General features: G+C 41.2%; 1 protein-coding gene across 1 annotated transcript in view; it reads right to left on the bottom strand.

Annotated features, from left to right (window-relative positions):
- Window positions 1-12,577, bottom strand: part of LOC137260631 (uncharacterized) — a 36,402-nt gene extending 23,825 nt beyond the window's left edge. The window contains exon 1 of the mRNA XM_067798229.1: window positions 11,994-12,577. Within this exon, the coding sequence (XP_067654330.1) occupies window positions 11,994-12,264 (271 nt within the window). The 5' untranslated portion in view covers window positions 12,265-12,577. The remainder of the gene's footprint in view (window positions 1-11,993) is intronic.
- Window positions 12,578-12,837: the final 260 nt, after the last annotated feature.

The following is a 12,837-nucleotide window of genomic DNA, read 5'->3' on the forward strand; positions in this document are numbered from 1 at the left end:
GAAAACTGCCGCCATGTGCATACAACCTTCTTGACATGGAATAAATATTGCCACGTCGGAATGAGTGTACGCTGAAAAATTCAAAGACTGCAACACAGTGCACAATTTATCAGTGTTTGTTGTTATTTCACCTGTAGTTTCCGCATCTGGCGCACCGCTTCCAGTATGTGGGCATCCAGCCCGCTGCTACAAGAGAGGGTCAGTTACGATATAGCAGACACTTATAGGGCTGTGCGTGGGTGTTTATTTCAAGATTCACTATTTCATCTTTCACCTAACAGACAGTTGTTTTTATACCAGAAGGAAGTGACATTTGCTGTATTTGGTTGATTATATTTGTTTGGCTCTATTCCGTTGCAATATTTGTCTACCACAAAAATTACACTAAATAATTTCCAAGGGCACGTTAGTGATGGCCCAGTCATAAAACAGTAGCGGTAGGCTGCTGTAGCGCACTTTTATAAATATTCAGACCGGTGAAGATACTGGTCCAAACTGATGCTCAGTAACCCATGCTTGTAGCACGCACACACGCGTGCATTTACACGTCGAAAGTCGAAACATCTCCCCAGACGGGATGGTCACACCCGCTGACTTGATTGACATACATAATCGTACGCTATCCAAACTACGTAGATTGATGTTCATGCTGTTGAACACAGGATTGTCGGGCCAAGATTCGATTATTTAGAGACTGACGACAAATAGCAGGGATATTGCTGAGTGCGGCGTAAAACTAAACTCACTCACTCACTCACTGATACATATTCAACAGTTGGTTTTGAATGTCAGCCCTGACAGCCACATCAAACACTGATGTAAGCGTGCATAATCATATGAGGAAAATACGTGGTAATCCAGCAAAAACGAAAAACGTACACATTAACCTTCAGCTGCTTCAGTGAAGCAGTTTCTGTTTACGATGCGAAATCCGTACTTTAACGAGAATATGATCGAAACAGGATTTCACTTTTGCAAGGAAACAGTGGAAATACGAGGTGAATCCTCCAAAATGCGTTGTCATTCAATCATATCTTAACAAGGATCATGCATATGATAGACTAAACTGTCAGTGTGTCAGAAATGCAAAGATCAAAAAGGGGCAATTTTACAACGTCGGAAAAATCCCAACTGTGATGCGACCCAATACTAGATGGGACCCTGCTGTCATTACATTTTGGGCACATAGATATTAGCTACTTCTAATATGGATGTCTGTGTCCCAGTCCATCCAGCTGTTAATAGGTACCTCGGAAGGATGGGAAAGCCAGATTAACTTGATGCGCCCAGCAGACAGCAAGATGATCACAAGGGATTTGAGAATGAAAATACAAATAGTGGGATCGACATCCAATGATGAAGGAAGACAAAGCGCATTTGCGAGAATGAAATGGATAATGGCGATGTGTGTGTGTGTGTGTGTGTGCGTGCGTGTGTATGTGTGTATAATGTTTTTTAATTGTGTAATATGGATAGAACAGCCTGATCTTCGGCTCGAGATGCCCCGTTCAAGCTTGATACAAAGGTATAAAACCTGACCCAGTTAACTTCAACCCTCTTGCCGTTAAAGCTCTCAAGATTTTTGTCTTCTTAAACTCACAGATGGCTACCTAGGGTCAATACTGTAATTCAGCTTTGATTTCACACTCGGGTCTCCTTATAGTAACAAACACTCGGATACAATTACAGGTCGATCTATGAAACCATTTCGGAGTAGACGTGAAAAATGCAAGGCGTGTTTAGACAGGGGATCCACGCTCGGAGCAATGATGATTGATCACCATATACAAAGTTGTTCGTTGTGGAGAAATTATGTTTGTCCTGGAATTATCTGAGTTTACTTCAGTGCAAGTCGAACTTTCGAACTGCTAACAAACCAGATGCCCAAAGTTGTGAATGAAGTTGTGCTAGTAGTTGATCTGGAAGACCACTAACTGTTCATTAAGCTTCAAGCTGTCACGAGCGAGACGTGTTCAATAAAGTCTCATTTTTAGTTTTTTTTTACCACACTTGGAGCATGGGGTGTCAGCCTTGTGGTTAAAGCGTTCGCTCGTCACGCTGAAGACCCGGGTTCGATTCCCCACATGGGTATAATGTGTAGAGCCCATTGCTGGTTTGATGTTGCGGGAATATTACTCAAAGTGGTGTAAAACTATACTCACTCATTTTACCACAGCTATGCGACCGGTTCTGACCCTGAATCCACAAGGGGCTCTGGCACTTGTAGTCTCTCATTAGTTCCCACTACGAGACCGATCATTTTCGGATACATAATCACCATTAGGGCCACACCTTTCAACCCGACAGCCCTCATTGAGCATCATTTCAGATAGACGTTCAGAGGTTAACAGTCCTGATGCAAGGGAGGTAATTACTGGTGACAATATTCTTGAGCTCACAGCGAGGTGTCACGGTCCTACTTCATTTAAAAATAATTTGCATAACTTAAGGACCAGTTTGACGTATGATATTTTACGAGCACCGGAAATATGTAAATCAAAAGTGAAATACATGGGACACAAATATCATAGTTGGTGAAACTGCACTGCAATGTCATTCTATGTAACAGACAATTAGATTTACCTACTCAGTCCGGCAGAGATGTGATCGATCGGTCGTGACACTTCTAGGATTTAACCAGGTAACTGCAGACTGTCACGTATTTATGGCGAGAGATGTTGCATAGTGTCTTCTAAAAACAATTTTCTGACGATACCAAAACTGAAAGTGGAATACCGTATTTACGTCATTTTAGCATCGGAACTGGACCTCAATGTGAAAGTGCTAATGTGTTGAATCGAACTCAGATCTTTGAATCTTTGTTGAGATAAAATTATCCTTTTTCAGGTTACATTTAAAAATAATTCCTAGGGATGGTTTCACATTGTTTGAATGTCAGAACTGTGTTTTATTGCTGTGGCTCTATAATTGATTGATTGATTTAAAAATTGTGGACGACTAAGGTGGACCCATGTTGATCGACCTCAAAGCTTGTTAAATAATCTATAAGTACGGGTTATTCTAAGTACCTACTATACCCATACGGCGGTACACCGGTTCGCCGCCTCAGATCCCGTCTTGCGTAGTAGAGGAAGATTTTGTGTCTCCTTTGATATACAGTGGAAGCTGGCAAAAACCGGCATCTGTCCAATCCGGCAAGTTATCAACACCAGTATAAAGTCTCAGTCCCTACCCTTGGCTTGTACATTTATCATCAGCTCAACAATCCAGCACGCTGTCTCAACAGCACTATATTTCTTCAGTCCCCATGATTGCCGGTTTGGACAGCTTCCACTCCACCTACTATTATTTTAATTCTTTTGTCTCACATGTAGTACATGCAATGGAACCCTCTTGTTTATAAGGGGTGGTGGGGTAGCAAACGGTTAAAGCGTTCGCATTTCCCACATGGGCACACTGTGTGAAGCCCATTTATGATGTCGTATTATTGTTGGAATATTGCTAAAAGAGGGGTATATCGTTCTGACTAACTCATGGTCATGTGTGGTCCTGTGCACAATTTAAGGCTGTCGTGGTTCTCATTCGTGTTATTCTTTTCCAAGACTGCATTTTATCCGTTTAAATTTAATCCAGACTGAATCTATTCACCCAGTTGCCAGACATCTGGTAACCTTCGTTGGCTCAGGTCTCTCAGATTTCGATAATCGAATAATAATTTAATAATCGCAGATGCTTTCGTGAATATAGGCACGTGTATCTGTTTAAAAAATGACGTTGCTCGAATGTTGAATATTCTCCCGATTCCGTCAATTTTAGACCGAAAACAGGAACATACTATCGTCCGGATCAGAAGCCAAATGATCCTTGACCTACAGACAAGTTAGGGTGCTAATGGTCCCTGTTGCGAAATGCGACCTTCAACGTTTACATTACATCAAAGTGTCCTCATTCAACAGATGTGATGCACGAGCCTCACGTGCTTCCCGTGCGAGACATCTGCACGAGGTGTCACGTGCTCGAATGTCTGCTGAACCAATAACAGTGACACTTGTGTTTATACTTCAAAGATTCCATGCCGCCTTGTGCCCATTACATGGTAAATGTGCTTAGTCTCGTAATCTTTACAGCTCACAGTTGCAATATTTCTTCAAGGGGTGTGTTTCAAATCAATCTAAAATAATGAGATTTAGCTTATTTACCGGATGATGGTAGTCATAAATTTTAAAAACGTATTTACACTGTCACAATGCAAGGTTGTAGATTATGTAAAATTAACACGAAATGCTGAAAAAACATTGACCTGAAAAAAGTCCCATCTAGAAGTCATTGAACGTTGTGGCCGAACGGAAAATTGGAGGAACGCAAATTGAAAGACATAAACTTTCACAAAAAACATATAAAGCTGAAGACTAAAAAGAAAAAAAAATAACTAATACTGAAAAAATACAAGATAAGAAAAAAAACGCTCAAAAAGGCGTTTCTGCCCACAAATACAGAATGAAAATAAACTACACATATAGGCGTGCCCATGTAATTTGATATAGATTCTTAGCCTGAAAACATCTGATAAATACATTCAGAACTATGTCAACGAATACTACACTTGAGCTACCTCGCGTCTATTCTCTCGTTGCCATAAAAAGCGACTATGCTTGTCGTAAGGTGCGACTAACGGGATCGGATGGTCAGACTCAGTTACTTGGTAGACACACCATCGGTTCCCAATTGCGCAGATCGATGCTCATACTGTTGATCACTGGATTGTCTGGTAGAGACTCGATTATTTACAGATAATATGTCTGAGTGCAGCGTAAAACTAAACTCATTCTACAAATAAATCAATAAAAATAATAAAGAGGAGCAAAGAGACTGCAACAATCTAGAAATTATTGATTAAATACAGAATAGCTTGTGTTTTCTTGGCTGTACTAGTACTTGTTTCGGGGTCATTGTGACTGGCTAGAAACAAACTTAATCTGGTCTATGAAAGTCTGCTCAAAATACCAAACTGAATCATTCTTACTATATTTTGTACTAGACAGTTACCCGTTTCATGAAGGTCAAACTCCAAACAGCGCGAGATTGCGATAGAGTTAGGAAACATACATACTAGTAGATAGGCTAGTTGTGATCGTATTTGTAACTGTTGACTTAGTTGTCAGTAGTGTGTAATATCATACGACGTCCATCAGAATACTTGCTGCCAGCGCGTTGATGGAGTAGGATTATATTCTTATCTACCAAAGTGGAATTTTAATTCACTTGCACAAAGCCCTAGTCTGCTATTTAGACCCTGAAGCAAATATCTCCAAGTCCACGCAAGTCTAGGAAATGTGGCAAGTCTAGATTTCCACAGCTTCAGACTTTGAAGAAAGTCTCAGAGCTCCTTTTCATAATATTGTGGTTACTACGAACATATTTCTGTAAAATATGTTTATTTCAGAGAGTAGTCTAACAAAACCCCTTTGGCCAGTATGTTGTTCACAGTTACGTTGAACATTATTGAGATGAAGAAAGACATCGCCATAGAGGCTTTCGAAGAGAGCAAGCATTTGATATTCAGTATGAGTGCTTGCGTACATAAAAATCGAACTGTATTCATCGGATATAAACAGAGCGCATTATTCCTTCATTTAAACATCGGTACAGGTGCTTGGTCGTGTATTAGGCATTGAAATCCCACCCACCCCTAACCCTTGCTTGGCACAGAGGAAACGCGTGTCATAGGAAACGAATATACTCTCCCTGGGTGTTTCTCACAACTATCAGAGTAAACATGTCCTTCAGTTACACTGACAGACACTGGGTTATGACTTAGGCATCGAATTTGCTGAAAACAAACAAAGTCGACCAAAACATCGTCACATATACTTGACAGGAGCTGCTCTTCCGGCAGCTGAAATCCTGGGATGGCGTGTTACGGCAGCTGTGGTGCCATATGTAGATGGTCTCAGTTTAGACACCGCTGTGCGTACCTCTCGGTCTGAACAGTTTACACACATTATACTCAAGTGTGAAAAGGTGCCACATATCTTTCATTGCGTTGTGTTGTTGTTGAGAGTGACAGCAAAGATGAGACTTCGATAGTTGAATGAGTGATGCCAGGATGAGTTTTAATTACACAGAACGTCAAGTATCTATCAGCACTTCCCATTTAGCGTCGGGAAGTAGAATCTTCTGAATACTTGGAAAACCTACAGTTCTTCACACTATCCTTTAAAGGTGTATTGAGAATATTGATTACTATCTTGTATCGAACGTCAATTGTCCAAGATACATCAGGTAAATTTCCTACAGAAACAAATCATAAACTTCGAAAAGGTTCATAAATGTGCATCTGAAAGAACGAAAACAAACACGTTTCGTACTGGGCTGAAAGAACACATCGATTTGGGACAATGACTTGGCTAATGCTTAATCTCTGAGTGTATATTATTTTGATATTAACAAACAAACCCATCTGAATCGAAAAGGAGCCCCAGTGAAATGCGACATTCACAACCTGTGGGAATCTAGACTTGCTTCATTTAGAGCTGTAGCATTGCAGGGAAGGGCAGTAGAGAAGTAATGTGGTTCAGGGACTATGAGACAGATCAGGGAATGACCAGCAGTACCGTGCAGCGTTTGGTGATAGAGCATCTTGTCTTATTAGCTGGAACTGTAACGTTTTAAGATGAGTTCGAACCAAGTTGTCCATCTGTTACAACTCAATACTAAACAATAGTCCTCCCGTGAATGCCCCAAGTGATGTTCAAGAAATACAGTTGCAACCCGCATACATCCGTGCCTGTTCTGGACATTGTTCATTCAGTAGCACCCGTTTTACGGTTTCCTCTCCCCTAGAGACCAAATGGCATCAGCTCTCTCCTTCATACTGCTTTGCAGTTGTGCATACTTCGTAGCCCATGTCGTGCAATATCAACCAAGTTGTCAGGAAAACATGTTAAAACATCCATTGGATCTCACATAGCGATGATGTCACACCCGTATTTAGTTTTTAGTCCTTTAATTCTAATAATTTACTAATACTTCTCTACGCTATTTCATCTTGGTTTACGACAACAACATGTCCAGCGCATGTCCTCCCATACCGGAAGTGCTAAGCAACCGTCCCCTGATTCCGAGACATGCTGGTAGATAGGATATCAGCATTTTTGTCCTGTTTATCGAAATGACATGAGCGGTTTGGCTGTGGGACAAATATTTAGGGCGTTGCCATGACAGTCTGTCTGTGCACATTATCATATTATGCAACAATTTCCCGACACTACAGGGTATGAACTCTGTACGTAAACATCTACATTCTCTGTAAACAGTATCGTGTTGCGGGGCATGAAGACATGGTGATCGTCACATGTGCGACTGTTTCTCTTAATGACTGCACAGACTGATTATTTTTGGTATCTCATTTATTCCGCCTGCGTTCGGCGGTCGTTTCCTTGACACAGCCCCCCCCCCCCCCCCCCCCCCCCCCCCATTTCCAGATTAAGTGCACCACAAATGCTAAAAAATGAAATTGCCAACTCGAAAACAGGAATACGCTGTCATTTTTTGTTAATGTATACTATCCCCTAGAAGAAACGCATAGGTGTTAATGTTTGAAAATGTAATAATTACTTATTGTGTTCAAACAATCGTCAAAATGTGCAACAAAAGTGTTCATAACATGATTGAGATTTCTTACAAAGACTAGAGAGCATCGCCACAACGCAAAAGAAATCACCTTCCTGTTGAAATTGTGCAAAGAGCATTCAATGTCTGGAAATAAACATCGAGATTACTTTCAGAAATTGGCATTCGAGTTTCAAGGTCAAATCACTACGTCACGTCTCTGCGACACGGAACATCGCCATTAATGGAAAGAATGCATGCTGGAGATTACCAATCTTCTGTGGCAAGGCGTCTGAATGTTAGTCTGAGCACCTAAACAGGGACAACAAATAACCGTCCCCGTACAGGCAGCCCTCGAGTTGTCGAGTGGTCGAGGCAGACCACTGCAGCCCTAGACCCGTACATCCGGGTACTACAGTCGCGTGATCGTACTGCCACGGGTTAGAGCACAGCAGCCAGAGCACCTGGACTTCAAATGATATCCGGCCAAACTGTACACAACAGGTTGAAAGAGATTGGTCTGAGAGCCAAGAAACGGGGTTGTGCTACGTCGTTACCATCGCGCTCAATGTCTAAAAGTATTAACTTGGTTGTATAGACATTATATTCTCATAAACTGGTGTAAAGTATAGTGATACTTTAGTATCATGCACTAAAGTATATTTGTGGACAAATTATACATCTATGCGTTTCTTTTTCTGGACTGTATATATACATTCGTTGTTTAACGTGCGCTCAGCAGAAACTGACATACATGACTGAGGGAGAACCAACACAGTGGTCGACATGTTGAAGACTGATCTAGACTAATGAGTTTTGTTGCAGTAATTAATAATATATTTCATATACAAAAATGGTTTACTATCTGGTAGTAACTAGTTATCTGTACATTTCTATTTGGAAGAAGTGTGATAAAAAGGCACATTGCTCTATCCTCTAAGTGGAAACTTATAGCAGAAAAAAGTAACGAACAGTGTATGTATAAAAGAGAAATATTGAAATGGTTGAAATATTAACATTTCAGTTACCGTAAACATATGACAGTGAATAACATTACATCAATTTCTTGAAAGGCTACGAACTTTATATTTGAATTAAACGGGCTTTTTTAATTACCCCAATGTGGCGATTTGATCTCGGCATAGGTTAATTTTACCCAAACCAAACTGACAGCGAATTCATAGAAAAACGATTATTTTTAATGCTGACCGAGTGAGTGAAGTTGGATGTTCATCTTCATCAACGTTCAAACAAACCTTCACCCGAGAAAATCGAGATCTGTTTTCACACACGGCACAGAATAACGTTAAGGAGAAACCTTACCCAATTTGGCGTCAGAATTATATAACGGGCTAAAAAAACCCATTAAGACTGCGTCAAACTTTGCTTTAAACCTTACTTCAAAAGAAGAAAACTGTTAGCCAGGATCATAAAAGATTGTACAGAATGATACTTGATACTGCAACATCTTAAGCTTTGTTCATGAAAACAGCCGAAATATCTCCGATACGATCTAAAAGATCTTCTTTCAATTTCAATGGGCTAAGCAGTTAAAATCTCTCTCTCTCTCTCTCTCTCTCTCTCTCTCTCTCTGTCTCTGTCTGTCTCTCTCTCTCTCTCTCTCTCAAATGACAGACCACAGATGGATAATGGATATATGTAAACCACGCTACTGTAGTTTTTCTGTAGTGTAACTGGAAATGGAACGACGACAGCTACTATTACACCTAGGAAAGGTCTCTAGATTAGACCCGATTGCAGAATTGGGGTCTCTATTGAAGACCCCATTTGTCATCTTTTTCAAAGGGTTACTTTTACGCTGGAAACAGCAATAATCCTTGTATGTCACGGCGTCCTTTAATGAATTGAGAAGATAAACCATTGGTAGACAGCATGAGCAAAGGCCAGACACGATGACATGTGATATTTATGTCTCTCACTATCCCCAAGAGATAATTTTACACCGATTCTAACTATATATCAGCAATATCACGGCGGTAGACGCCAAACTGTGTACCACGCATTGTATCCATGAGGGGAATCGAACCTGGGTCTTCGAGCGGACGCATGAACCACTCAGCTACCCCGCCGCCCCGTCGTTAACATGTGGAGCGCACTAGCTGTTAGCTATACGATCAGGTTTACACTATCAATGCAGGAACACCACAGAACACGCGTCGTGGAGGTTAATAAGCCCATGCTTTGACGTCATCGGTGTTGTCTTTACAACAGAAACAACAAAAAGGACCGCGCGGTGCGATTTTCTCTCCAGGAACAATATTCTGTTGTTAGCTGATCCACTATGAAGCTGCTTTGCTATATTGGGAACACTTATTATAAATCATCTCTTGTTTATTCTCACTAAAACTGATCAGTGTTCCAACAGAACCTCCTAAACGATGTTAAACAAACGACGTTCTTTCACGTACACCGTCAGCACGTTCCAGTGAGGCTGTTCCAGCCCAGCATATACTCCTCCATTCGTACAGTAAAATACACTTTGATCACGCTGTACGGAATACTGACGCAACTTTGAGATGATCAAGACAAACGACCCTGGTTAATCATCACGGAGATAAGACAAGAATGGTGTCGGTTTCACTCGAGTGAACACGCACGTGTATGAAGCGTTTGTTAGGCAGTAAACTAGATAACGTTCTGGGGCTCCTTTCACAAAGAAATCTTAACTAAGGTTAACCTTAACTCCAATTCGTTAACACTGCACTAAGGTTACCTTATTGACTTAAGATCACCTTAGTGCTTTGTGAAAGGCGCCCCTGGTAGCTAGGCAATCAGTTCGCATCTAGGCGTACACTTTGTATTGGTGGATAGTGTAAAATATTTGAATGGGTTTAGTGTTAAGCCGCACCCAGGAATATTCCATCAATATGACGTCAGTAAATAATCCAGTCTGCACCAGACACTCCAGTGATCAACAAGATGAGCATCGATCTACGAAATCCGATTACGATGACATGACCAACCAAGTCAGCGAGCCTGAAAAATCAGATCCTGTTAGTCGTCTCATATAGGTATGGGTTACAGAAGATCAATTCTTATCGGATCTTCATGGGTCTGTAAATAATTAGGTGCTCTTTTAAGCTACCGTTGAGGTATCGCAACGATATAGTTTTTCATAGATCTTGTAGAACATTGTAGTGCTATGAACGACCCGTGGATCAGGCTCCTTTACAGTATATGCATTTCATGCAAACAAAACCAAGTCTTGTCAGATCTGTTCCACATCAGGACAATTTTTACAGGGAAGAAATGTTTTGTGCAAACAAACATTTCATACGTGTGCAAAGACCACAGACGGTTTCGCTTCTTGTTCAGAGAAACAGTGTTTACAAGTAAGTGAAATAATGTACCCCGAATTTCCATTCTTGAATCCTAAACGTTTAGTCAAAGCACGTGCCCACCCAAATATTGACACAAAATGGTTTGGTAATGCGAATAATTGCATTGTATTCCAGCCGGAGTTTCCACACGTGTACCATATTGAGATCACGGCATTCTGGGATTGGATTGCAGCACGTGTCTTGTAGCAATACATTCGCTGACACGTGCCAGTAGATTGGACGAGGTTGTTGGAAATAAGTTGCTAGGAAATGCACAGACTGTTTTATTGGCAAACAAGTAACATCGCGTCTTTTGGTAATTACTGCCTGAAAACGCGTTCACATTTTTTGTCTTAAGATGTTAATGAGCAATCATGCATACTTTATCCATTCACGCAAGACAAACACATCAGCTTATTCGAGGCATAGATTTTCTAGCTGAAGTAAGTGGAAAATATGTGGGCTAGCTCTCATGAAACACATGATATAACATTTTCGGGGACCTTGAAATCATTTCGTTGTACATAGCGATAAGCGGGCGTTCTCTTTGCTGCGGGACTAGGAAAACTAAGGTTGAAGGATAGTCATGGATCGGTATATAAGATTTGGTTTAAATGGAGGCGGACTAAACCATTATTGCATTGGCTTCCTTGTCATGGTTTTGTAAACTGCTATTTTCCCCGAAATTAAACTTCATCCCAATGAGATTCTGGATACGAATAATTGCCTCCTGCAATATGATGCCTGTGTAAGGCGACCATTTGGAGAGGGTTTTATCAACGTACCCCAACTACGTGGTTATAAGCTCATGACGTCAATCACTGGAACGTCTGGTCAGGACTAGAATAATTAGACCACCCTAATGCTGGAGTGTTGCTGAATACGACCGACAAGAAACAAATAATTCAAATAAGAAAATGGATATGCACGTACATAGACATTGAATATTCCTGCGGAATTAATCAGATGCTAAAAGGAGAACTTTACGGGGTTTTTTTTCTCTTGTCGCACCATCATCATTCTACATGAAATGTCATGAAAATGTCATGAAAATGTCATGAAAATATTTCAAGCACTTACCTAATTCCTCATACGCCGTGTTTTCTAATCCAACTTCAGGTACAATAAGCAAGGCGATCTCCTTCCCTCCCCTCCCGAGGGGTGTCAGAATGATGTGGTTAGCATTCTGGGCCCCACCCTGGGGCACACTCATACACAACACGACGGCACACAGCACACATTTCCATAATCCTAATCCCGGGGTGATGGAATATCTTCTGTGTACATCCAAACCATCACCCTGGGGTTTTGCCTGTGGGTGCGGACTGTTTGTATCCACCCTGAACACCATCTTGAAGTATTCCCTTGGGGTAGAATCGACGCTTCTTCCGGGTACTCCGTGTCCCCTTCTTACATACCCCTGACAGTTCCGCCGGGGTGGGTGTATGTCCCTACCCTTCAGAGCGAGTGAAGGGTGTGGCTCTCATGTGTCAACTCCCGTGGCATTCTGTCATTAGAGATGAAACGTATGTCAAGTATTCAAGTATTTACACATTAATTTGTCGCCATGATCAACATACCACCCCGACTGTTCCCCTCCCTGCTTATCTGCCGGCCCAGAGACAGACTGCTGTATCGCCGTGAAAACCACTCTCCAGAAAAGTACTACGAAGGGCGCAGTTCATTTACAACTGGGGTTGATGAGGTATGAATGAATTCGTTGTCAGATTCTAACGAGAAAACATCTACTCGAGGCATTCAGAACACACAGAAATACAGGGATATATATGTCATTTAATTAGGATATCTGGTTTTATTAGGATAGATCCAAAAGTTATTTACGTGAGTTCCCGAACCTGTTTTCTTTTGGATCCAGGTATTTATTAGTGTCGTTCAGTGTGAATCATGAGATATCAGCTATTGT

The sequence above is a fragment of the Haliotis asinina genome, chromosome 14 (genome assembly GCF_037392515.1).
Source record: "Haliotis asinina isolate JCU_RB_2024 chromosome 14, JCU_Hal_asi_v2, whole genome shotgun sequence".
NCBI lineage: Eukaryota > Metazoa > Mollusca > Gastropoda > Lepetellida > Haliotidae > Haliotis > Haliotis asinina.